The 26,209-nt window shown below is 54.6% G+C and overlaps 5 protein-coding genes across 5 annotated transcripts; 1 reads left to right on the top strand and 4 right to left on the bottom strand.

Annotated features, from left to right (window-relative positions):
* Positions 1-4,057: 4,057 nt before the first annotated feature.
* INS49_012569 (uncharacterized protein) lies at positions 4,058-5,935 on the top strand (the record flags this gene model as incomplete). The annotated part of the gene is made up of 1 exon (XM_043173272.1): positions 4,058-5,935. The coding sequence occupies one exon, from the start codon at positions 4,058-4,060 to the stop codon at positions 5,933-5,935; it is 1,878 nt and encodes a 625-aa protein (XP_043022569.1).
* A 733-nt stretch (positions 5,936-6,668) lies between these two features.
* On the bottom strand, positions 6,669-10,019 carry INS49_012568 (uncharacterized protein; the record flags this gene model as incomplete). The annotated part of the gene is made up of 1 exon (XM_043173271.1): positions 6,669-10,019. The coding sequence occupies one exon, from the start codon at positions 10,017-10,019 to the stop codon at positions 6,669-6,671; it is 3,351 nt and encodes a 1,116-aa protein (XP_043022568.1).
* An 8,280-nt stretch (positions 10,020-18,299) lies between these two features.
* INS49_012567 (uncharacterized protein) lies at positions 18,300-19,124 on the bottom strand (the record flags this gene model as incomplete). Its single annotated transcript, XM_043173270.1, has 1 exon — positions 18,300-19,124. The coding sequence occupies one exon, from the start codon at positions 19,122-19,124 to the stop codon at positions 18,300-18,302; it is 825 nt and encodes a 274-aa protein (XP_043022567.1).
* Positions 19,125-19,837: 713 nt separating this feature from the next.
* Positions 19,838-20,871, bottom strand: INS49_012566 (uncharacterized protein; the record flags this gene model as incomplete). Its single annotated transcript, XM_043173269.1, has 2 exons — positions 19,838-20,435; positions 20,534-20,871. 2 exons carry the CDS (start codon positions 20,869-20,871, stop codon positions 19,838-19,840), a joined length of 936 nt encoding a protein of 311 aa, XP_043022566.1.
* A 1,468-nt stretch (positions 20,872-22,339) lies between these two features.
* On the bottom strand, positions 22,340-25,759 carry INS49_012565 (uncharacterized protein; the record flags this gene model as incomplete). The annotated part of the gene is made up of 2 exons (XM_043173268.1): positions 22,340-24,779; positions 25,491-25,759. 2 exons carry the CDS (start codon positions 25,757-25,759, stop codon positions 22,340-22,342), a joined length of 2,709 nt encoding a protein of 902 aa, XP_043022565.1.
* Between the last annotated feature and the right edge of the window lie 450 nt (positions 25,760-26,209).

The raw sequence follows: 26,209 nt of genomic DNA, 5'->3' as shown, positions 1-26,209 counted from the left end.
CACTCACATGTTGAACAAAAGCGACGCCGCTAATGCGGCACAATTACACACACCTATACTTCCACATCACACGCTAACAGAAAATCCCTGCGGTCTGCAGAGCAAAAGAAGCCGTAGACGTAGGCGATACTCGGCCGAGCGATCTGCCGCGGCTCACAAACAAATGACCCCGTCAGCACGAGCGACTAGGTCTCACGGTGGTCTTGCTTAGGCAAACACCAAATGGCACAGGCAGTCGGGGATCCCCAATACGTTTCCACGCCGGCGCGCCGTCATCATTGCTACCCTGCTGCTCACGATGAGTCGCTGCAGACGCGAAGTGACTCGAATCAGCTTCACGTTGTGTAGTCAAAAATGCTCGACATTGACCTATCAGCACACGTACTGGCCCACATCTCATGCATGTTGGGTGTGCGTACTGCGTGGTTGCTTTGATCCTCTACTGCAAGTTGGTCCGAAATCCGGGAAGAATGGCGTCCCTGGACATTGACCAGAAGATCAAGCAAGACCATATGATTGGTCAGATGATCTTAACGAAAGATGACCACCATTCAGCTGCTATCTGACTTTCGTGGAATCAGTCATCAAGGAGGCTCAGGACTTATCGTTCAATGTTTGATTCGGGTGCCCAACATGAACTACTACCAATGCTATTCCATCTGTTGGATGTTGTTTACTGGGGCCCAAATTTATGAAAATAGGTTTGGTGTTACAGTGAGTGACCGAGACAGGGGCCAGGAGAAGTAGTGCAATTACCTTATTGAACTAAACATGGGCGGTTTAGGGAAATTGAGAACGAGAAACAGATCCCATTAGAAATGATTAAGCAGCGAACATGAATGACACACTTCAACTATCTTGGTGTGTGTGGATATATTAAAGTTCGTCCCAGCCCCGTGTGTCTTTCGGAAGAAATAAACCCCAACCTCCACCCCCATCTTTGGCATCCATGCTCACAGTATCCTATTTGTGGAACAATCCCGCACTGATCTCCAGAGAATGTTGCCCCTCTCTTGAATTTCTAGTATTGGACGATGAGTTTGCCCATCGATTGTCCCATGCCTGCAGATATTGTGTCGCGTTCCTTGGCTGAGAGGTCAAGCCAACGGCCCTCCTCTCAAATTGCTGGTCTTGTCGGGCATAATTGTCCACATTTGACGTGAAAGGCATCTGCGCCAGATATTCGTTTTTGAGAGGCAGAGTTTGAGCTCGAGACGGTGTGCTAAGTTACTCAGAGGCATTAGTTGCTGTGTATCTAGGTAATCTTGGGCGATAGTGGTCAGGACCGAGGATGGGCATCTGGGATGTTCGTACCGGCTCTTCGCTGGAGTTGACATGGTGAGGATCTGGATTTGGTTCAAATACCAAGCGACTGGATGTATGTATTGAAATGCTACACTGATTTCGGTGATAGATTCGTGACTTGGAAAGCTGATTGCTGAAGTCGGATGGACGGTGAGAATCTACCAGACGGGATGGACGAAGAGCAGATCAACCCGAGATTATTATATCATGTCCGAAAGCTCTGACCTTCCCAGCAGGGAGTTAATTCGAACCCTTTCTGTGTTTTGAGGTTGACTCAGTGTTAGAACCCTCTTCCTTCCCAAGCGCCGTGAACCCTTCAGATACCTTGGTAGGGTGACAATGACACCCTCACCCACTCTTAAGGGTGCGAAAAGGGACCATGAAGGGCATGGCGAGGGTTTCATGAAGTTTTCTCCTTCGAATAATGTACCATTCTGGCGTATCTTTGCATCTTATTTGAAAGTACTTCATGTGTTTCTCACCCAAATTTTGGCAAGCAGCTGTAAATCAAGTTGAGTGTGGTCACTGCCCCTCCACCCTTTGGGCCTAAGGACTTACACAGTTCTTGGTTTACAACCCCACACAATGCTCCGACACTTCAAATATTGTATGCAGTTGCCTTCACGCTTTTCCTTATTTGCACTACTTCCTGCTTCCATTGGGGCTGACACAATGTCTCCCACCTGGCCCACTTCAGATGATCTGATAGTCCTGAGGCCACTGACAAGCTACACAGACCAGAATATTCTTCGTCGTACTGTACAAAATTAAATACTAATACTGCCGTAGCTCGCGTCTACATTCTTGTATTTATATACTAGCAGTGACGCTGACCAAGTCAAATAATGCTGTGAGATTCAAGAGTATTCGCAATGAGTGATTGTAGAATCCACAATTATTGAGCCCCAAAGCACCCACAACGAAGGATTCTTGAGTTTACAGCGGTTGAGCACAAGCTATCAGACCGTGGAACCCAGACCGTAGTCCAAGAGACTGAAGCTGTATCATAGTCAAGATGCCAAGGTCTCTCCAGGAGGCGAGGACACTCGTAAAACAAAATTTCAAATGCAAGAAAAAGAATCCGAGCCTATCAAATTTGGGTATGGTCCATATCTGGAAGCGGCCAGGGACTCCCATCGCATCCCCATGATCCCCACGATCCCCACGCGAACCATGCTGACTTCATGCGGACGGAGATCCCTTTCCTCCAGGGCACAAGGCAACCGGCCAGTAAGGCATTGCTTACGTGCATTAGTGGCAGCCACCAATCTTGAATACTGTGGTTCTAGGGTGATATAGTTGGCTCGCACGCCTCACTTTTAGCCTGTGCCGCCTAAAGTGACACCCTCTTCAAATGATAGACATTTGTGGCCTGTCCTGCAGGAGACACTACTACCATCGTGTCAGTTCGTTCGTCCTCCGTGCAGGCTTTAACAAAGCTCAGCCCCCACGAGCTGAATACCTGCGTCGATATTCCCGGAAAGGTGGTTGACTTGCAGTGGCAGTGCAAAAAGGCAGTGCATGGAGAGTAGATTATATAGAGAGGGCACATCGCTCAGATGATTTCTCTGGAGTGTTGCGCGTCCTGAGACTGCTCTCGGTGACGTTGGGCCTGTTGACGAGGCCCAACGTCAACGGAGAAGGAAATGCGAGTTTCTTTCTCACCCTGACGGGTTTTTACATTTGCCATCGGCACCCGAGGACACGACTTACGCCACACGCCCTGCAGCCTCAGTCCTCCCGCACCTTGACGCTCACCTTGACGGAGGAGGCCTCTCCCGTGCTGTCTGTCTCCCTACCACCGCGGCACCCTTCGGACACGAACGATGTCCCTGCCAGAGCTTGACCCTTGTCAAGCTAAGCAGACCAAGATAACCTGTTTTTGGTGGAACGAACTCGAAGTATAAAAAAGGCGGGGTCTACAATGTGCGCAAATCGCAGGCTACCGGAGCTATCGGAACAGTCAACGCCGCCTCGTTTGTTGCCTTACCGGGTGGGCGAATGAAGACTCAGGCCATGACCGGCCGGTCGACATTTGCCTGAATCGAGGAAGGAAAAGCAATGTCTAGGGAGCCAGCGGTAGCCACTCGATTCGTTGTCCTCCAGCGGAAGACAAGACAGCCTCGCCAGCACATAGGCCGTCGGGTGCCAATATGGAGTGAAATTGGTCCGTCCTCCTGCAGCAGCGTAGGGTGAAATCGCAGCGCTCCCTACAGTACGAGGGCATCGTTCAACGCTCAGGACGCGCGTTCTTCTGTGTTCGGGAGGAACAGACACAATTCTGATACTGAACTATACCGCTGGCGGCCATGTTCAAAACTCTCTCATCGCCCTCGCTTTGAGCCTCTGTTTACCAGCCATGGATCTCTAGACCACCAATAGCTACATTCTTTTCAGAAAGCCCTCGGTACCAAAAAATAACAGATCGAGGCGACACTTGCTAGTATGGAGAGCCGAAACCTCCCGGACCAAGGAGTTCCTGACCACTGGCGGGTTGCCTCTGCCGCCAGCAACAACCAGCCGCAAAGACCTTCTCCGTGCCCGTGAGTCCGCCGTATCCGTTTGATGGCAGAACGCACATGTGCCTGTGCTAATTGGCCAAAGAAACCACTTCCAGGATTCCACCACCGCACGCACGGTGCTAGCCGCGATCCTAGAAATAATATCGGGCTCCGGGAATGACCTCACACTGGCGTATTCAGCCCCTTCACCATGTCCGATGCTGAAATGCTTTCATTTCTCTGCAACACCAATGGACCAGATACGTCACGTCGCCGCCTGTCCAGAAGCAACAAAAGGAGAAATCAAGTGCTTGACTTGCCGAAAGTTCCACGACTTCAAGAGATGGCACGCCGTGTGCAATACTCTGAAGAGCCCAGTCGAATTGCTGAGGAGGCTCTCGAACAGGAAGCGCGGCAGCAACACCAGCGTCGGCGAGCCTGTTGCGACCAAGAGAGGAAAGATTGCAGTGGGAGACGACTTCCCGACTCTGTCGCGGCAGGAGAGTCATGGGGTTGAAAGCATGTGGTGGCCGGAGATGGAAGAGCCCTCCAGCTTCCCTGTGCACGAGATCGCCTCGACCTCAAACCCTGCCCTTGAATTAGACGCAGAAGCCAACAACAACGTCCCGTTGGCCTTGGGCCTGAGGGATTCTCAGGCGGCCCGACCCCTTCCTACACCGCCTTCAACGAGAAACCCCTCCTGGAGTGAGGACTCGCAGAACTTGGTAGCATACGGGGATGCAAAGGTTGCACACGTGCCGGAACATCCACCACCCTACGTAGTTTCTCCTCAGACCACAGTTGACGACTACGAACGTCACAGGAACCCCTCAGACAGCCTCAGGCTCGGTATTCCTCCTGTTCAGTTCATCCATGAGTCTACCTTCATGGAATCGCCCGAAGACCTGGAGATTCCGGAGGCGGATCAACCGCCGTGGGCCGGTCATGCAGTCTTCCACGAGGCAGAAGATCCACAGGCCAATTTCGGGCTTGTGCCTACTGCCCTGGACGCCACTGTCTCTGCTCAATACAACGACTCGCCACAAAAGTCTGCGTCCATATTTTCCAGCTCTTTGGCAGCCTCTCGCATACCCAACCCGCATAGACAGGAGCAAAATTCGTGGCCCATGCAACTTCATCGCTCGAACGATATCCCAAGGTCTTCACTCGACCGCCAGCAGCGCCAAATCTTCGATGGCGCCCCTGGCCTCCCCGAGCAGGATGGCCCAGCAGCTATAGCCGGCAAGCAGCACACCAGGGCCGAGCCCTCGATCGCAAGACAGGCAAGCTTCGACGCCGGGGCGCAAGACAGCATCACCGTGAGCTCGATCGAGGACAGGGGCCTCCAGACCACCAGCTGCGCGCCAGGGGACTCGCACCAGGCCCCAGCCCGGCGCGGCACGGACGAGCAGCAGCCACGCATCGCCCGGCTGCAGCAGAACAACCGCCACAGCCACCAGTACGAGGAGTGCGGCCGCTGCGGCCAGCGATTCCGGGGCCAGCCCAAGAACCGCAGGCAGCACCTCAAGCGGCACGTCGAGTCCAAGCACGGCGACGTCCGCTTCCGCTGCGGCCACCGGGCTTGCGCGCGCAGCTACAACCGCGCAGACAACCTCCGCGACCACGAGGCCAAGGCCCACGGGTTCGTGCTCCAGCGGGCCGGCGCGGCCGGCGCGGGCGGGGGCGGCCCCGAGGTGGCCGAGCTCGCGGCGGGCGACGTCGAGCTACATCACGGAAGTGGCCAGTACCGCGCTGTATCTAGAGTGGCAGCAGCGGTGACAGAAACGGAAGGCTCGGCCCCAGACACCGGCCACCAGGCCTCGAGCGCGGTGGAAACACACTTCGGCGTCTTCGGGTACTCCATCCCGGCCGAGGAGGGACAGGGCTGGCGCCCCGCGGGCGACGGTGACACGCAGGATCCCGGGGCGAGGAGGGCTGCGAGTCTCACCGAGGACGAATGGGGATGGGAAGCGCTGTTCGCAGGCGTTACCGGAGGGCAGAACGAGGGGGACGAGGCAGGGGTTCCTGACGTCGGGCACGGCGAGGCTGAGGAGGACGGTTTCTGTATTGGGCCGGGGCTGGCCCCGAGGCCCCTGGACTTGCCGTGTACTTCGTGGAGGGCCTCGTGAGGCTGACGGTCCGAGCGGCGCTCCCGCAGGATGACAGACACGGAGGAGGCAAAGTCACTTTGGGGTAATGCTCGCCCGATTAAAACTCAGACGAGGGGCCATGTCTCAGAGAGATGTGGATTGACTTTCGGGCGGTGGGATATTAATAACCAGGGTAATGCAATAATGTGATTGACAAAGTCTACTGTGTACTTACTGTACAAACAAGGATCACCACAACTCGAGGTCAAGATGGGGCAGAGAGTTGTCCAGTCATGCATATATCTCCATGACTGGCTTTTCCTGGCTTCCCTACCCCACAGGATGTGATTCGCACAAAATCTTCTCTCGCCTACTCCACAAGCGGCGGACTGGGTAGGTCAGTAGGTATGTTGACTCCTCGGTGTGGCTTCCAGGATCGTCTTGAGCAGTGCTTCCGTTCACAAGTCGGACAGATGGTCGAGAAGACACGCGTCATCAACAGCCCCCAGCAGTGCTTTCCAACCAGGCGCAGTCCGCCAGATGCGAGACAGTTTGGTGGTTTGATCGATTTTTTATTCTTCTTCAGCTCGGGGTATAAGCAATAAGAAACACCCTCCCGTTCGGCCATCGTGCATTTGGCCTTTTGCCCCCTTCCTCTCCTTCTTCATCTGACACGGACACAGGCGGTGGCCGCAACACAGCCGTTCAAGCCGTAGCTGAGTTATCGTACAAAAGCATAAAAATATGTAGAGCATCATTCACACCACAACCGCTAGTTGTCGTTCTTATCTTCATCAGCGCCTCCATTATCAGCAGCCTTTTTGTCCGTGGTCGAGAGGGTCGTAGCATCCTTTTTTGGTCCACTGCCCAGTAAAAGCGCCCGGAAATCAGCGTTGCTCTTCATTCCGTCGCTAGATGTGTCAGACGAGACGCCGTTCTCCCCGTTGGTCGTAGGAGCTGACGACGACGGCTCTGCTTTCTGTTCCTTGTTGATAACACCACCAAATCCAAGACCGCGTTTCTGGCCCTTGGATCCGAGCACCGGCCGACGTATTATGGTCGACGGAGGTGGCATCATCGTACTGGTAGCTTTACTTTTGCTGTTCGGAGCAGGAGCTGGCGGAGCCGGCTTCTGATCAATACGGTCGATCCTGACCTCGCCCTTCTCTTGAAACAGGTCAGAGACGGATCCCGTTTTGAGCTTTCGGCCTTCAACCTCAGTGCCATCCAGAGATAGTTGGGCCTTCCCCGCAGTGGCTGCATCGACAAACTCGAGGATGGCACCGCCGTGATCATGGCGAAGTGTGAGCTTGACAAGCTGACCGTGTGATTCCACCAGAGCCTGAACGCGGGCGTCATTCATTGTGTCGGGTAAGCCCATGAGCGCGAACGTTCGTTCCGCCGACTTGGCCGGCTTAGGCTTGGCGTGTTCATCGTCGTAGTCTAACATGGCGTTGTCTCCTTCTGCATCCTTCGCACCGCTGGGGCCCGGTGAGGGTGACATCGACGGCCCAGCCCTGGTCACAGGTTTGAAGTTTTTCGCAACAGACTTTTCCACCTTGAGAATGTTGTTCCTCAGCTTTGTCTGGTCCAGCTCAGTAACGGCCTCCTCAGCTTGATTTTTGGTTTCGAATACCACGAAGGCAGTACCGCGACTGTGGCCATTCTTGGTGAGAAGAATGCGAACACGTTGTACGGTACCGTATTTCTCGAAGATGGCCTTCAGTTCTGCCTCTGTCACCTGTTCAGGGACATTGGTGACGTGAACTTCTCGGCCTTCTTCTACGGGGCCTTCACGGTTCTTCTTGTTGTGGGGGTCAGAATATTTGGCCACGAGCTTGTACTTGCCCTCGAGAACCTTTCCGTCAAGTCTGATTGCTTTCGCTGCCCCCTCTGCGTCGCGGAATGTCGCGTAGCAAAAGCGTCTATGGCTATTGGCCTGGAGGCTTGGCCACCTTATCGAAAAGATCTCGCCGCAATCTTTAAATAGGTTCCGGATAAACGAATCATCGGCGTGCGGGGGGTAATTCGTAACATACAGGGTGGTCCCTGTCGCAGGAAGCACCGTGATTTGCTGTTGGCCAAAGTACTTTCCGTCCCGAAGAAGAGCAGATTGCAATTCTTCTGGGGTTGCAAACTCGATGAGAGCAACAGCTGATTGGCCATTGGTCTCGGTCTTGAAGACGATGTTGTTGATATGCCCGTACTCGCGGAAGTACTGTCGGACCTTGGTCTGAGTAGACTCCGGAGGAAGAGGCAGATTGGTGACGTAGACTGACGTGTTCTCGCGGTCACGTTTCAAGCGCTGCTGTTCAGCCTCCGAGTCTTGCTGTTTGACACGTTTGCTCGAGCTCTCTGACGCTTCGTCAGCACCGTCATCTCTGGTCCTCTTCTTAGAAGACGTCTCATCCGGACCTTGTGTTGACTGCTCAGCAACAGCTGACGCCTGTGTCTGCTCTTGGTACTGTGCCAGCTGAGCAGAGTAAGCTGCCGCTTGTTCCTCCTGTCTCCGCTCGGTGACAGCCTTTAGTCCCTTGTGCACAGTGTCATTGGCGCGGCGAACGGCTTCGGGAGGTTCGTAGTCGTTGCAGTGCTGCACGTATATCTCCATGAGCTTCTCAGGCCAGTCCAGCGTGCGCCGCTGCACCGCACGGGCCAGGATGCTGGTTGCCAAGGTCGGTATTCGCAGACCTCTGGACGCCAGAGAAGCAGGGGTTGGACTCCTGCCATTCATCGCCTTATGGGTCTGGAAGATGGACATCTCCCACATGTAGAAGGTCAACCAGAAGTTGTAACTGTCGGCGTAGATGCTCTTCTTGGCCAGCTGGTTCCAGTAGTTGCGTGCCTCGTCGACCGTGACCTTCTTCTCAGTCAGGTATTGGATAAGGATGCGCTCAAGACGAAAATTCGGGTCGCCCTTGTATTCGTTGTCGTAAAGTCGCTTGCCCCACACTTGCACGTCTTCCAAGGCGGCGGTCAAACCTATCTCGGCCACATCTGCGTCCTCATCTGTCGCATTTGGATTCATGGCACGGCGCTTCAGGAAGCCACACCAGGCAGCGTACAGATCGATGACGCTGGCCATGCCGTCCCGATCGAGCTGAGAACTGGAAGTAGCAGCGTGCTTGATGCGTTCGACGTTGTCGTAGGAGAGGCCGGCCTCCTCGGCACTGAGGATGTAGCGCGCCCACAATGTGCCGGCCCAAGGGCAATGCGAGACTGCACGCTGAAGAGTGTCCAGGAGGTTCGGAAGGATACGCAGCATGTCGTTTGCCTGGGATCGGCCGCTGCTGAAGACAGTGTACAGAGATGAGACCCAAACGACGTAATCAGTCCAAACACTGTCGTCTCTGGAAAAGATGCCAGTCAGAGCGCGCGAGTAAAGGCCTAGGCAGATCTCAACCAGTACTCCTTGGTGAAAGGCATCTTTGCTTCTATTCTGTCTCATCTCCCAGCCCAGGTACCCTTGCATGACGGTCTTTTCCTCGTCAAGTTTGCCCTCGGCCCTTGCCCTCCTCAGTTTTATCTCGAAGGTCTCTCGGTCGTCCCAGAGTTTCCTCGTCTCCTGAGAGCTACTCGAGATGTCCTGCATTGTGCTTTCGTATTCTGACCTGTTGTATTCTGAGAGAAAGGTAGAAAACATCTGCGAGGTCTCGTCCCAAGTCTTATGGGGTGTCTGCAGCCGGTTCTTGAAGAGATGAGTGATGCGTTGCACGCCCTGGTTAGTCCGAGTACTTGACAGCAGCTCCATCTCTAGGGCGACCCATCGATTCCACAGCTCGTGGCTGTCGCTCAGACGATACCTGACGGACTCGTAGCCCTGCTGCCACAGGGACAGCGCAGCATCGAGGGAGAATATCTCGCGACCAATGAGCTTCTCTTCATGCGACAGGCGGTACCCGTTGTTGGCGTAGGAATTGCACTCGATGTAGAGAGACCAAAAGTATTCACAGTACGCGATCCATATTCTGAGGCTGCCATACTCGGCATTGACTGCCTGCTTGTAGCGCTCGAGGACGTCGATGCGATTGGAGATGTCTCTGGCCTTGGCGCGCGACTCTTCTTCGATCAATGCGAGCCAGGCGTCCTCGCCGACTGGCTGCGCATGAGGCCCATTAGCCATGACAGCGGTCTGGGGGACGGAAGGTCGGCTCGGATGCGAGGAAGAGGGCGTGGGCGTGGGCGTGGTTGTGGTTTGCGACGTGATTTGGCTTTTGGATTGAGTTGGCTTGACGTGACGTGACGGACGAGACAGGGAGGGACGATGTGCGACCGGGGGCGATGGGTGCTGCAAGGAGTGGGATGAGACTTCTCGTCGTGTACTGTGAAGTCCCACTTGGCCTAGGGCGCTGCGAGGCGCAAACAACGAGAGGTTGCACGCACTACCTCAGAAGGACTCGAGGCCGGCGGTTGCGCTCTGGTGATTGCGTTTGTGTGGTCGCGGGCGCAGGAGTCAGTGTCCTGTCGGTGTCGGGCGGCCAGTCTTCCTCCTCGTCCACGTCACGACAGGAAAATAGAGATGGGGGAGAAAGAAGAAATCGCACCATCTGATAATGGAGCCTACGGGACAAGGTGAACGTGGATTTTGGGAGCCAGGTGGGAAAAGGTGGGACGCAGTCCAAGAAGAGACGAGAAAAATTTGGTGCAGGTGCAGGCAGGTAGGTGCAGGTTGCAGGCACAGGAGAAGGGCAGGAGCAGGAGCAGGAGCTGCCACAGCGACCGCAACGCAACGGCAACGGCGACAAGTGGGTGTTGACTGGTGAGTGTGCCGCTTGCAGAGTCTGAGTGCGTGCGCAGTGCAAGCCGCAGTGCAGGACAACGGCGCAAGTACTGTTTGTTTGTTGGGTTGGTTTTTTTGGCCTGTTGACCCGAGACTGCAGTTACAGGCACCGACAGAATGAACCGAATGACTGACTGAGACTGTGAGAGAGAAGTCGGGGAGCAGAACAAGGTCCCACTCGCTGCTCTCTGGTTCCCCAGTATTAATATCCGCTAATAAGGTAAGCACGCTGCACGCCGCGCCAGGTGCGTCTTGGTTGCAGGTCTCAGGTCGACGGTACGTACTGTGCTGCTGGTATGTACTTCCCAGCTAGGTAGGCTGACAGGTGCCTAGCTAACTTGGGGTCTACCTAGGTGCTGAGCCTGCCGGCCCTAGACCACGTATCTACCAAGCTAGGCTACTTAACTACCTACCTGTGCAATACCTAGGTACCTCGTGCACCTATCTGGAGGAGGGATTGTGGTTTTGTAGGGGAGGGGGACTGGGGAGAAGACCAGAGGAAGGGGAGGGGAGAGAGGAGGGCAGTCGCGAGGCCACGCCGTCCGTTTCCATCCAGCTGCATTCGTCCCGTTTCATCGACTCGTCTTGGGCGAACAACACAGCGCAGCGCATCGCAGCGCAGCGCAGGACATGACTGGATACGACCACTTCACAGAAAGGAGAGGGCAGCACGACGAGACGGGATGGGATGGAGATGGGCAGGGAACAGCCGAGCTCTTCGGCTCGCTCGCTTGGGCCCTTGCACGTCAGAGCAACCTTGTAAGGCTCGCCTGCCAGCAGAAGCTCCCTGCCAGCCTGCCAACCTGGCCCTGTCGCGCTGCGGCTCGCTGCAGCTGCTCCTAAGCGGGCGGGCGGCCTTGGAGCTTGCTTGCTGGCTTCCTCCGCGGCACGACTGTGGATTGACTCGTGTGAGGATGGGAATAGATAATGATAACGATAATAGTAAAAGTCAATGCCCTCCTTTGGTTCTGTGCTGCCCTGTCGTGTTGTACCGTATCGTATCGTGGCGCACCGTGCAGCACCGTATCCTGTCGCATCGTCATCGTTATCGAGTCCGGGCGGGAAGCCGATCTGAAAACGGCCTCTAAACTTTATTCCAGCCCTTTGGAAAGTCTTTTTGGGCCAGCCTTGATCAGGATGGGACGTGGTCAACATGTCTCAATCAGCGGAATATGCCAGACGGTCAGTATCCTGCTCCAACGGCGCACTATGACGGTGCGTGCGCACGCAGCATCGATCGTTGCCTGCTACTGCTCCTGCTCCTGCTTCCCGCACCCGCTGCGAACACGGTACGGTACTTCTACCGCGGCGAGCAGGCGCTTGAGCCAATGGTCCGTCAGTGTTACGTCATGGATACCCCCAGGGAAGGACCCTTCTTTCTTAGCGTCCCCTCCCTCGCGTCGTTCATCGACTCTTGATCAGTCTCCGCAACCATAATTAGCCAGCCGGCGATTCCAGGCCCTCTTTGTCGCTTGCCCACTCGACCACTCACCCACTCGGGAAAGTCCTACCACCGACATGTGGCAGGCACCTCATTCGCGAATGCAAGCCACCGCAGCCACCCAGCAGCACAAATGTTTGAGAAGTGACCGACTGGATGCCTGTCTGACTGACTGACTGACTGACTGACTGCCGGTGGTTTCTTATGTGTGTTCTGTCTGTTTCCGTCTGCTCTGCGCTCGAGTCTGTCTGGGTGCACTAGGGATGGCACGTTACCTTACCTTACGCTACGCTACGTACGCCCCGTGCTCTCACCATCCTCCTTCACACCCGCTATTCCCGTAAACTGTGCTTGGCACCCACAAGGGCGCACCCATGGGAACATGCCGTCTTATCCGACCCATCGAGTCCATCCACCCTGCCGTTTACTGGATGGAACTCGTTCAGGGCGGACGCGGTGCAGCGGAAAACCACCCCATCCCAAGTCTATTGAATCTTAGCACCCGCGGGCGTGGAGGCGTGGATCCCCCCCAAGCTTCTTTTGGCCTATCGCGAAGACGCGAACAAGAGGTAGAGGTGGTGGGGACCCAAGGGCCCGGATCGCACAGGGCCACCAGCCCAAGAGAAAACCATGGGACAGCAGAAGCCGAGACCACGCGATATTGCACCAACCCCCTTTTGTGATCCCGAGCTGTCTGTCTGTCGTACGTGAGGATACCACGACATTCTGGGCCCTTTCGAACCATCGGGGCGGGACCCGATTTGGTCCAACCTCAGCTATGGAGCCCGCCGCCGAATCTGCTCCGGCTGTCTGCCAGTGTCGCGGCACACCATTTTAGCCCGCAAAGAAGCTTATTGCTCGGGATGACGTTGTGTCGCTGCGTCTGGACCGGCCGGCTGCAACACGCCATAATCCAGAAATTCTGCACCGGCTCGCCCACCCGTTATTCCATGTCTGGGCGTGGTGGACATTATACCAGCTCTCGCCGTTCTGGACCTCCGTTTAATTTGCAATATTCCATTGTTACCACTCACCAGGGCACTTGCAATTGCTCGTGGTCACCCATCAGATGCTGCCCAGCAACTCCGCTGAACCCCGGACAGCACCGATCTTCAGGGCGCTTCCTCCCGTGACAGCTGCCGCCCGATTCCATCGTCGGGAGATTACCATGTATGCATGATTAGGCGGAATTTTCTGCAACCTCGAGGGCCTGCGTTGTCGATCTCTCCTTCATCCTGACATACAGGCATCCTGTTCATCTCCCGCCTGCACACGCGCCTCGTCAAGGCTGTTATTCCCGCGGGCCTTATAGAGACTGCACGCCTGATTTGCTGACGCTCCTTCCTTCGTGCGCGGTGGATCCCGTACAGGGGGAGGGGGCAAGGGGGACTTGTGTGCCTTGCGCGCATGTTCATTGCTCGACGCCCCGGAAGCCGTTCTGTCACATGTGAGGCCGCCTCGTCAATGTCTGACCGAGCGTGGTCACCTGAACTTGGCAGTATAGGTAGTGTACACCCAGTAGTGACCTGGGTCGCGCCCCGTCAGTCACCTGGAAGAAACGATCATAGAATTGTGAAACAGCATATCGGTGCTCGACCTCTCGTCTGCTCGCACGCCATTTGGCCAATTGTCTTCGCCAGAGATACCCCGAGCCTGTTGAATAGATGTAGCCCAATTTGAGTGACCTCGTAGTCGTTGACGATTATCTGGAGACACATGACTGACAGCAGGGCAATGCTAAGTAACCTTGGGAACAATCAGCATCTGAGGATGGTTGCATAGAACGGGACGAATGCTACCCGTCCTCTCAATACTAAATATCACACAGGAGCTAGACCACGAGGGGACGCTAGCTTTCAAAAATAGTACATCACGTTCGATTTCGACAAGATGCCCTTTAGCTTGTCTCAGATCAACATTATGCGCAGATAATTCTCCCGTATGCTTCTAGAAGCATTCGGCAATTGAAGATATTAAACTGTGACCACTGTCTACCATTTACAATTTCTGTCCTACTCGCCACTCAATATTGCTTCGCAATTTGGAAGGAAAACGGTAAAAATCATTGGTTCTTTGGTATCCAGGTGGCGGCCCAATTGTTGCAGATGACAATTGACTTCTATCAGCATCAGATGCCGCCTCGCGAGAACGCGGCAGGACTATGGACATGTGCTTGGTTTTCCAGCTCTTCAAGAATGGTCCTCAAAATTCATAGTTCACGCAAAGAACACCTGTCTGTGCAGTCCACCCCTAGTTTGTTTGTGTTCGGTTTGTGTGCTCTCAAATGCTTCTCCCTGATACACTTGCATGAGGTTGCTGAACGGATTTTGATGACCTTAGTACCCGATAGTTCTTTTGTGGCCTTCAAGCCTGGCTTTAGCAGCCATCAAGTTGAAACATTTCGTAGACACACCTTGTTCGGCAGCATTTCGATACACGAGGATGTAGTCCTCCTACCGGAGACACTGTTCGGCCCATCTCAGAATTTAGCTCTCATGATAGAACGGTGCAAGCATGGATTGCGGAACGTCCCAGCTATTCAAATGTTTAATGTAGGCCAGGAAAATAGTTGGGTCAATGCACATGGGTTGGCACGGTTGATGATGGCTGCGTGATACCTAGGTAGCGGACCGCAGTAAATACTGATCACCTCGACATGTGGCAGTTTGCGATGTTGGCCGTTTACGCCCTCTTATCCGTGCGAACTAGTCTCGTCGAAACCAGTATCATTGTATCTAGAGAGACCTCCGTTGTAGACCATAGCCCCAAGATGGGTGCAAAACACATGTAATTGTGCAGGCACGTCGCAAGTTTCGACGAAACTAACAAACCAACTCCAGCCGGGTATGCAGTCAGAGGGGTAGGGCCAGGACTTTCAAATGGATGGCTGAGACGTGTTACATAATCACGTAGAACCAAGTAAGTTCGTAAGCTGACCTGATAGGATATAACTGAACCGTACTGAGGCAAGGTTGAAGGTCGACCGCCGGCTGGCATCAATACTCAGACTAAATTTTGTCCAGAACGAGAGCTGCCAAAATGGAGAAAACGTCGACAAATCTTCAGGAGATCATGCCTGAGCCTCAGGCATCGCTGGGCAATGTATCAGACACATGCGAAATCTGCAGGGGAATATGGTCTTGTTTCATGGACCCGACAACCCCTCTAGCTCGTGAAGTCAGCCTCGGCTATACTGATGACCCCGTACCTCCCCGCTGCCCCGGACATTCGCCATTGTTTATCCACTGGCGCGACCATTGCCAGGGCCGAGCCACCCGACGCAGCCTTTGCAACTTATAGCGAGGAGGAAGAAGAAGATTCAAGTTCGGAAGATGGAGCGAACACAGAAGCCCTTGAGACAGCAACGCGTGCAGATGAAACCAACAAAATGAGTGTTCGAACGCTTCCAGCTTTTGAGATGGTTACATTGATGAGGAGGTTCTCGCCACGTGGGGAGGAAACACGGCAAGTTATAATGCCGAAGAAAGACTGGGTCCTGGCCACCCTGGAATTGGAATCAGACTGGATCCCGACTGGATCGACCTTCAGCTTGCCAGAAAGTGGAAGCGCAAGTGTTTGGAGGAGTATGGCATGAAATGCAACAATCCATATAAAGTCTCTCCTGTGAGACCAGATTGGGTCGTGGACGTCGAGAGTGGATGCATTGTCCCCGGTCGAGACTGTGCTGCCTTCATTGCCTTGAGCTACAGATATGGTGACCACTCATGGCCGAGGGTTGACTGGGAGATGCTTAGGGCGATAAGAAAGCCGGGCTCACTTGCTACGGCGTGTCTGGCACCGATTATTCGATATGCTATGAGTTTGACCTTAGCAATTGGCGAGCGGTACTTGTGGATAGACGCATTGTGTATTATCCAAGGAGACACATACCAACTCAACCTTATGGGAGCCTTCTATGCAAGCGCCCTGGTCTCTATCGTGGCCGCCGATGGAGACGCTGCGATAGGGATTCTAAGCATTAAAGGTGTTTCTAATGCTTGTAAAGCGAAACAAAAAATGATTCCTTTTGGCGGAAAAACATTCATTCGTCCAGATTTCAACATCCATCTTGGGGACTATAAGACAAGAGGCTGGACTTACCAAGAGTATCTTATGTTATAGCGACGGCTTATCTTCGCAGGCAGTAGAATGCACTGGGTGTGCCAGTGTTGCAATTGGCACGAAGACGCGGTTTTCTGCTCCGAATACAACCGAAAGTTCTTGTCCGAGGAGCCTAAACCTGGTCTTATACTCAGAGGCTTGCCGGATATCAACTCCCTGAGTCCTCTTTTGGATAGTTACAACTCGCGCAGTTCCAGTTACGAAGAGGATATAATTCCCGGAATATCAGGTCTTCTTTCTTTTTTCAGTCGCTCCTTTCAAGGCGGTTTTCTTTGCGGGTTACCGGAGATGTTCTTTGACAAAGCTTTAGGGTGGTGCGCCTCTAGCGACATGCGGCGACGCAAGCCATCGGGGAGGCCAGGGAAACACCAGCTCCCTCACTCTCTAGGAATATTGCCTTCTTGGTCATGGGCAGGATGGGAGGGAAGGATTTCCGATAAACCAATGGAACTCGACGAAGCCATCGAAGCTCGGAATCGTAACACATACAATTGTGATCAAGAAGAAACGACTCCGATCACAGATTGGTTTGCTTCACATTCTGCGGATGGTGCGGCTCTCCGAAAGATCAGTCCTACCTGGTTTAAAAGCCGCGACGCGCGATACAAAGACTTCGCAAGGTCTCTGCCAGAGGGGTGGACACGCCAAGAGCCAGGATCTTTCGAGGCCGGTTGACGGTCCAGGCCGTTGGCGTCCACCGGGGTGCCATGATTGCCTCTTTCAGCATTGTTTCTTCCCAGAGAGTCTTTGGTGTAAGCCAACTCTGGATAAAGCCTTCATCATCAACCTTTTCACAGAGACATATTTGCAATAGTCGTTGATTAGCTAGCTAACTATAAATGCGTACAGACTTCCCGTTTCCCATCGCTGAAGTTCAAGAGTCGACACCTCAGTCCACGCCCGAACAGACGCCATACTTGTTCTGCAAAACATACAAAGCACACTTATGGGCTACTTGTACTGTAGAAATGTGGGAGTACATGGAAACGAAGTCACCTTACTATGGCACGGGTACCGCCTTGGCAAAGAATCCACGGGTCTTGGAGATCCGCACAGAACGTGGTGGACCACCGATAGGAGAGCTCTACCTACACAACACTGACCAGTTGGCCCCTTTTCTCCTTGCTTCGGGCGATAACATTAAGACTGGACCTGGCCATTCTGTTGAACTGGTTTCAATCTATCGTTCAACCGTTTGCGAAAGGCGTTTTCAAGTTGAAGTCATTTCCGAGAGGTACCGTGTCCTTTGGGTGGAGAGGGAGAATGGAATTGCGTACCGACTGGGAGTCGGTTGGGTTGAGAAGACAGCATGGGAGAGCGTCAATCGAGCTGAAATAGACTTGGTTCTTGGTTGAACCCTCAGGGAAAATACTGACAATGTGGCCAAGGCGAAGGAATTGGCATTGCAGGGCATTTTCGGAGTAACTGCAATGAATCCGAGGAGCTCTAGAGTTGTCTGATCTCTTTGGGTTCAAGAGGCCAAAAGGAATGTTAGGAACGGTTCGATATTTGACCCAATAGTCACTCTTGTTTATTTGCTTCCTGCCGCGACATAACAGAGTCAGGCTAAGGAACAATGTATCAATCGTGCCCCCTTCCATAAGTATTTCCAAACACTGTCGGGACACTCAATTGACGTCAAGGTTCTGCATTAAGCTACCTACCTGACGATTCATGACACAAGTCTAAAAATAAAACGCAAGAAATTCTTTGTGGGGTGAATGATCGTAGGCTGTTACGCATGTACCCCCGTTGGTATGGCTGGAAGTAAACACTCGGAACCACCATGGAAGACAATGAAGCTCAACTGGTGGGATTCATCAAAACAGGGGGCGAGCAGGCAGAAAATTGAGGGCGAGGCTCGACAACAGCCAAATCTGCTAAGTAAAATGTCGCACAAGGCCATCGAGAGAAATATAAGTCAAACCGGCGCAGTCGCCGGAAGAGCGTGAAGTAGACCTGAGCTGGAGACAGCAGACAATAATCACATATTGACCACGACTCAAGTTCGAGTGGACACGGGAATTGACTGACTTCAACCCTGTCGACACCTTCCAAGCCTACTGAAAGTTGACAAAAGCCCCTCCATCAACCAGCAATTGCGATCCAGAGACATAGCCACTCAGCTCCTCACTGGCGAGGAACACAGCCGGGCCCGCCAGGTCCTTCGTCTCGCCCGTCCTGCCAAGCGGTATCCTGCCCTCCATGTACTTCCTCTTCTCCGCATCAGCGAGGTCCTCATCGTTAAGCTGCGTGCGGATCGTCCCAGGCAGCAGGGCATTACACCTAATCCCATACTTCCCCAGCGCAACGGCGGTGCTCTGCATAAGCGACAGTATGCCCGCCTTGGTGGGCGTGTAGTGCGTCTGCCCGCCGCCCCCCACGAGCGCCGAGATGGACGAGATGCCGATGATGGATCCACCGGGCGGCGACTGCGCCAGCGCCATCTGCCGCGCCGCCGCCTGCACCACGTAGAAGGCCCCGTCCAGGTTCGTCCGCACCGTCTTGGAGTACAGGTCGGCGGGGAGGTCCAGGAACTCGGCAAAGGTGCAGATGCCCGCGTTCGACACGCACACGTCCAGCCGGCCCGTCTTGAACGCCTCCAGCGCGAACGCCACCAGCCTGGTCCCCGTCGCCGGGTCCGTCACGTCGCCCGCGAGGTGCGCCAGCGAGCCGACGGTCTGGCCCGCTTCTGCCATGGACTTGAGCTTCTCTGCTTCTGCGACCAGGGAGTCGAGGTGTGGCCTGTCCTTGTCGAGGTCGAGGTGGTTTACTGCGACGTTGCACCCTTGTCGCAGGTATTCGAGGCAGATGGCGCGGCCGATGCCAGTTGTGCCGCCTGTGATGATGGCCGTCTTGCCGGCGAGGACATTTTTGAGCGCCATGACTGATTCAAAGTAGGCGTTGTACCGTACGTGGTGGGAGACGGAAAGAGGTAGGAATGTAGCACAGTCAAGGACGATGAGTTGTCGTCGTCTTGACCCCCTTGCTGAGGTCCGTCACGAAGAGTGTGGAGGCGGAGTTCTGTGTAGGTCTGTGGAGTTGCTTGCGGGGAATTGGAGATCGCAGCCAGATTCTAGACTGCCAGGGCCTTGGATGCCCAGGTGCTGTGGTGCTGGCGTTACTTGAAAGGATTCAAAAGAGGAAATAATGAGAAAGGGCCCAATCGATTGCTCATTTGCAAAACACACCGAATTAGAGACAAACGAGATCTGGTGGCACGAATTCTTATTGTTGATGGCCAGAAATCGACAATACCGAGTGTGGAGAATCCTTGCGCTTCTTCACAAGCAAGGGCAGGGTCTCTCCGCTGCCGGCAGTTCTCGGGTCATCTCAGAGCGAGAAGCAAAAGACCCCTAGCGTCTCTTCTGCTTTTGGATACAATACCTGACTAACATCACATGGATGGCTGTACTCTGTACGTACAACCTGAGCTCATCATAGCAAAATGAAATAGACCAGGACGTCCTTTTCTCTCGCACCAACAAATCCCTCGAGATCAACCTGGACCCACCCCATGCTTCATGTGTACTTTGTTCGTACCAATAGGCTGTCTATACCCCCCATGATCTCTCCCTGAGCTCCAAGCCTCGAGACTTCACTGGAGCTCGTCCTCACCGACAGCCACCTTAGAGAGTCGACCCTTGCGCTGGGCCAAAGCCTTGCGGGTGGGCTTGGCAGTCTCAGGCGGCGGCGAGGCGACTCGACGGCGCTTCAAGGCTCCCTTCGTTTCGAATGTGCCGAGGAAAGACCGCTTGAACGTCTTGGTCACGATGTTGTCTTCCACATGAAACATCTCTCCGGTGCGGGGCTGACGCTTCACCGTGGGAAAGGGCGCCGCGTTGATGATCCAAGAAGCGCTGTCGACATCGGCCAGGATGACGGCGACTGTGTTCTCGCGAACTTTGCCCTCGAAAGACAGGAGCTGACGGATTCCCGCGTAGTCGTGGCCAGCATCGGTCACATGCTTGCTAGAGGAAGGTGTCGATGCAGGAGTCTTGTCATCCGCGTCATCCGCGTGGTAGAGGACACCTTCGAGCCACGCACGATCAATGTACTTCATCCAACGAGCCTCGGGGCTGTTCGGCTTAGCCCAGTGATGACCAGTTTTGGCGTCCACGATGGTGTCAGCAATCATGGACAGACGCGCCAGGGCGCTGTCGGTGCTGGGGCAGCAAGCACAACCAAGACGGTGACTGCTCAGAGAATCAAGTTAGTCTGGGGCCAATCCTGTTGTGGCAGAGCACACCAGCAAGCCGAAGGAGAAGAGACATGATGAGAGAACAGCACTGACTCAACGCGGACCAACCACTCGGTGATGGCGTCCTCATTCCCCTGACAGAGATGTACAGCGGTCGTGACGGCGGAGATGCAAGGAGGACAGTGGACAATGAAACGAGCCAGTGGCATGTTTGCGCGCATAACGGCGGCCTGAATGTGAGGCGCCTCGTAGTTGATTTGCATGTAGTTGTCAGCATCGTAGGACTTGACCACTCCTCCGACGCACTCGACGATGTGCTTGGACAGGTTCGACTCGTTGATACCGTCGTTGGGGATGAAGCCGGGCTTGCCGCTCAGGTTCGTGACGCCGAACTGGTCATCCTGGCAGGGGTGACCGTCCTGAAGGCGCATACACGCGGGGGTGAATGCGAAGAAATGATGTCGGTAACCCTTCTTGGTGGGCACGACCTCTGAAGCAAGTGGTAAACTGGTTAGCGACGTGGGAAGGACGCGTTGACGTTGACCTGTCTTGCGGATCTAGGGAGCATACCGTGAGCAGGATCGGCCGACGGCATCTTGGGCTGGCTCAAGGATGACAGGATGTTGACTTTCGTTCTGGGTGAAATGCAGACTCAGTCGCTGGCTGCCTTGTGAGATCTAGGCAGCTTGATGATGGAGGTGTTGTTGAGGAGAAGAGAGAAGTGGGAATGGATGGAGGTGGAGCGTTGCCTCTGCTAATCAGGACTTCAAAGTCTGAAGGAACCAAGGTTGACCAAGAGGCCTGGGGAAGTTTGTTTGCAACTTGGCTGGTTTCAGGGATCAATTGCGTCAGTTGATGCAGGTACGCAGGTGCTGTCTTAGAGACCGGAAAGGAAAGGAGAAGGAAGGCACGATATGCAAGCAGCCGGCGACTGCCTAGATCGAGACCCTTTCCAACAGACCGTTTGTCCACCCCACGTACCTGCACAATTCCAGGCAGACTTATGTTCATGCTTACAGAGGAGTATGTAGGTACCTAGGTAGGTAATAGGGAGCTAGCATGCTTAGGACGAAAGAAAAAAAGAAGGAGGCTGCTTCCTGATGGCAAGCTTTTGTGGATGTCCTAAGTCTGTTACTCTGTTTGCAAGCGTTGAAGCCCGACGAAGATCAATGATCCAGACTATTTGTGGTGGGCAACTGCAGGAAACGGTTCTGAAGTTGAATACTGTGTTCTTGAAACAATCAGGCTTGAAAACGTACCCACTCAAGGGATGCGAGACCGGGAAAAAAAGACACTGAACAGGCAGTGAAACTGCTGGACTTCAAGACTGTTGACATGTGCTGCAGTCATATGAACGCATGTGGGTTCTGCTTTGTCGTTTAAGTGGAATGGCCTGGGGACGAACAAGAAGACGGAAGGCTTTTCCCGGGGGATGAGTTAGCTGATGATACTAACGCTTGATGAGGCCGTCGCTGAGGTCAACTCGAAGGAGGCTGGGGGTGGACTCGCGAGATCTCAGAGCTTCCCCTGGCGAGCTGGCATTGCCTTGTAATCAATAGTCTCAAGTGGTTGACTGAGCCTCACGATGTCACTTCGAAATCGAACGCAATGAAAGGTGGATCATTCTCGTACCAATCCTCCCTGAACTTCAACTTCAATTATTCCCCGGCTCATGATTCGTCATCAGCCACAGGCGATTATCATGGCCTCGTGCCACATCATAAAACATCTTCAAAGCTATAGTATACATCCCACGATGCAGAGCAACGCTGTGCACCCGCTGAAATTTAGTCCCATGCGCCGGAAGAGCAAATCCAAATTGAAAATTTTGGAGACCCAGATACCCTTTCCCACACATGTCTTTTCCCTCCTGCGGTTCAACGTCTTTTTGTACACTCCTCAGTTGAGGAACTTGGCCCCCTCCTGCTTAAACAACCAATCTCGGTTGGCATCAACCATGAACTCCTGGATATTGAACTCGTTCGCGTTCCCGTGTCCATTGGCACCGCCATCTCCCGACAGAGCTGGCTGCCCGCCGTCCCTGCTACTACCCTGGCCATTACTCTCCATCGTGCCCAACTCGCCCGGCGCCCCGGCGGGCAGTCTCGGCACGTTGAAGAAGTCGAACACGTCCAGGTACTCCAGATCATTAGGCTGTGGCGTCCTGGCGGGCGTGACGCTCGGGTATCGGCTGTTCCTCCCTCCCCCAAACCCACCGGCGCCGAGCCCGGCGTTTCCGCCCGGGCCGGGCGTTGTCCCGGTGCCCGAGATGCCGAGGCCATTGGCACCCGGATTGACATGCCGCGGCTGCCGGCTGATCAGGAAGTCCAGGTCGAATGCCGTTCTCCTCATGTCAGCCAGGATCTTGACGCTCGACGGCGTCCCGCTCTCGCCGCCCATGGCCAGCTGCCCCTCGACCTCTCGGTACTCGTCCAGCACTCGTTGGAGCAGGCCGCAGTACCGTGCTGCGACGGGCCAGTACAGGCCCATTTCCCTCAGGCAGTCCACGAAGAATGGTAGCTGCGGGGACAGCTTGTGCTCGACCGTACTGCCGTGAACGAGCAGCAGACGCGCCGCGACCCACAGCGTAAACGCGAATGGAGGACCGAGCTTCGACAGGAGGCCATTTGTCATGACAAATTCTCCCAGTGCTTGGATGTTCTCGACGGCTCCGTGACATCTCTGACTAGCACTGTATGATGGATGGAAGATAGGTGACCGTGTCGTTGGGTAAGCGGCAGAGGAGTGCAAGCGGATCACCGCGGTGTGGTACGTTGCGTGCAGCATGACCCAAGCGCAGTTGAGCTGCTTCGAACCTGGTTGGAACAGCTTGGCCATGTTTCCGAACTCGCCGGGCAGGCCAAACTTCCACGAGGTCAGGGTGTTGTCGAGCTCTTTGTAGCGCATCTGCCACTGTTCGACATCTGACAGCGCGGAGATGTCGACGGGCTGCTTGAGGAACGTGTGGATCTTGGAGAAGATGCCGAGTATCTCGATGTAATACGAGAAAGCCCCGAGGTTCTGGGGGTTGTCCATCTTGTGTTCTGGCGTCTCGCCGTTGTGTTGATCGTGATGTGTGTCGTAGTGGTGCTGGTCACTGAACCATCGTGTCTCGACCTTTTGGTTCTTTGTCCACAGGTCATCGCGGCATGGTAAGGCGCGGTCGATTTCGCGTTCGTCGAGTGCGAATTCAAAAGCGGTGGCTATCGTCGCATAGCGGTCCAACAGGTATATCATCCAGAACAGCCTTCTTCGACTTTCCTCCTCGATGAAGTCCTTTGCTTCGGGCAGGATCATGGCACGGAGAGTATAGATGGACGTGAAGTTCGGGCTGACTGAAAAGGAGCTGGACTCGACGGCGAGACCCAGTTGCACGACAGAACGTGTAATGAGTGCCATGATGTTCCAGCCAGGAGGTCCGTTGCTGTCTCCAACGAGGTCGAGGGCGAGAATGACAAGGGCCTGCAGGGATTTGACCGAAGAGTGTTCCATGCCGTACAACATGACACGTTGTTTTGATACTGCATGGTAATGCCGCCTCCTCTCTTCTGATAACCTGGCATCTGTCGAGTATCGCAACGTGGTGGCCACAATCGCATGAAGCAGGATCTTGTCAGTCTCCTCTATCATGGACGGCCCGAACAGTGAGTCTAGTGTAGCTTTCCGATGCAATATTGGACACCAAGTGTTGATGTGCTTGAAGTACAGGTCGACCAAAGCATAGAGGAGATCATAAGGTGGCAGGTCTTGGTCTGATGAAAGGGTTTGATTATGAGAGTGTGCCATGTTCACTGTGGGCGAGGGCAGTGGAGCGCCAGCACTGGAACCATAGTATTCCTGCGCTGCGGCGCTTGGCATGCCAGATACCGAGACTGATGACATGGCCGAGATGTGACTGTGATTTGTCGGCGACACTCCCGCCATGGTGACTGGAGGTTGGAAGCCGTCATGCAGGCCCGGCGTTGGTGGAGGTATACCAAAATCCATGGACTGGGTAGTCGGAGGATATGATGACGGCTTCTGCAGGAACAGCGCTGTCTCAGCCTGCGGTGTGCGAATCGAGTCCGGCCTGGCGAAATTGGGAGCCTGGACATCTCTAGGAGTACCGTGGTCGCTTGGCAAGCTGGCAATGCTCCCCCTGATGCTCGAAGATGCGTTGTGGTGTGACAGCATGGACGGTTGCGCACGCTGTTGGACTGTCATCGTGGCCTGAAGAATCTCTGAATGGGTCCGCAAGATCTCCTCGAGCTTGTTGAGCCGTTGCTCCAGCTCGCGCCCATACCCGGCGCGCAGGCCGGGCTTTTTGCGTTCCTTGTACTCGCAGTGCGCGCCATTGCGACTGCACCACCCGCAAGAGGGCTGACCGCGGTCACATTTCACCTGAGGAGAACGACCGTGTTAGCTTGGTCCCGTTGAGTCGATGCGATCGATACCAAGGCCGCGGCGTGGTGTCGGTAAAAGAATAACATCACACATCCAAGTGATGTTCCGAGGAATATTGGAGTCTCACCTTTCTCTGCTTACATAGTTCACATCTTGGAATCGGGTTCTCGTCAGCGATTTTCCTCCTCTTGGGACTGGGCTCGGGCGAAGGAGAAGTGGGCAGTGGTTTAACCTCTATGCTCTCGCCCACGGAGAGCACTGAAGGCGATATGGAGCATGGAGACATGGGAACATGGGATGATCTGCAGAGTAATGAAGAGAGTAACGACGAGGATCAGGAGAGATGGACAGTGATGTGACATGGCCTCATTATGGGGTCCCGCCCCGGTAGAGGAACCATGACCAAAAGGGAGGCAGACAGGCTGGGGTAGAGTTTGGAGTCTGGGGAAAATTGACGTGGAGAGGCATGGGGTAGAGCAGCTGGAGACTGGGATGGCCACCAGGGGGCGATATGAGAGAGCCGGGGTCTAGAGAAAAAGCACTACGACTAGATCAAGACCAGGAACGGACGGAGAGTCGGTCAGAAGACTAAAAAGGGGGGAGAAGGAGACGTTGGACAAAAGAGAAGCAAGTTCGTAGTGAGACGCATGAGAATTAATGCACATACGAGACAGAGATGGGACGTTTCCGCTTGCCATTGCGGTTCACCGTCTCGGCCACGTCGTCGTCGTTGTCACTTGCGCCCTCGTCACCGCTCTGCCGCTGCTCACCGTCATCAAGCATCATGGAATCCTCATGCTGGGTCTTGACATTGACATTGACGGTATCTGCAGCGGGCGAGGCTGAGGAGCCGTGAGCACCAGCACCGTTGGACTGGTGATACTGCAGACTCAGACTGGCGGGCGAGGGCGTGCTGGCGGCTGGCGGTGGAGACATTGGGCGCGCAATGCGACTGTGACGGTGACGGTGACGGTGACGGTGACGGGGGTGGGGATGGAGACTTGAGGATAGTGGTACTCTATGCTGTCTGTGTGTGGCTCGGCCGGATTAAGCTCGAGATGGCACGAACCGCGTCCCGATTGCTTGGTTGTCCGGGGGCGTGGGCGTGGGCGTGGGCATTGGGCGTGCTTGCCTGCGTGTGCTTGTGCCTGTGTGTGTGTGTGTGTGTGATGCGTGTCTCGCGGGTCGGCTGATGGCAGCCGTTATCAGCAGATAAGCGGGTCTTGGCAGGAACAATGAAGGGCGAGAAGAAACAGAAGAGGTTGCTCGGGGTAATGTTGTGCAGAGGCTCGAGAGGATGGGCTCCTCGGGCATTTATTGTGGAATTGGAATCGGCTGACCGGACGGGTCGACGGGAGGCACACACACCCAGGCGGTGGAACGAAA

Source organism: Diaporthe citri (assembly GCF_014595645.1).
Source record: "Diaporthe citri strain NFHF-8-4 chromosome Unknown scaffold_6, whole genome shotgun sequence".
Taxonomy (NCBI): domain Eukaryota; kingdom Fungi; phylum Ascomycota; class Sordariomycetes; order Diaporthales; family Diaporthaceae; genus Diaporthe; species Diaporthe citri.
Note: the sequence above shows the minus strand (reverse complement) of the source record. Positions and strands in the feature narration are given on the sequence as shown.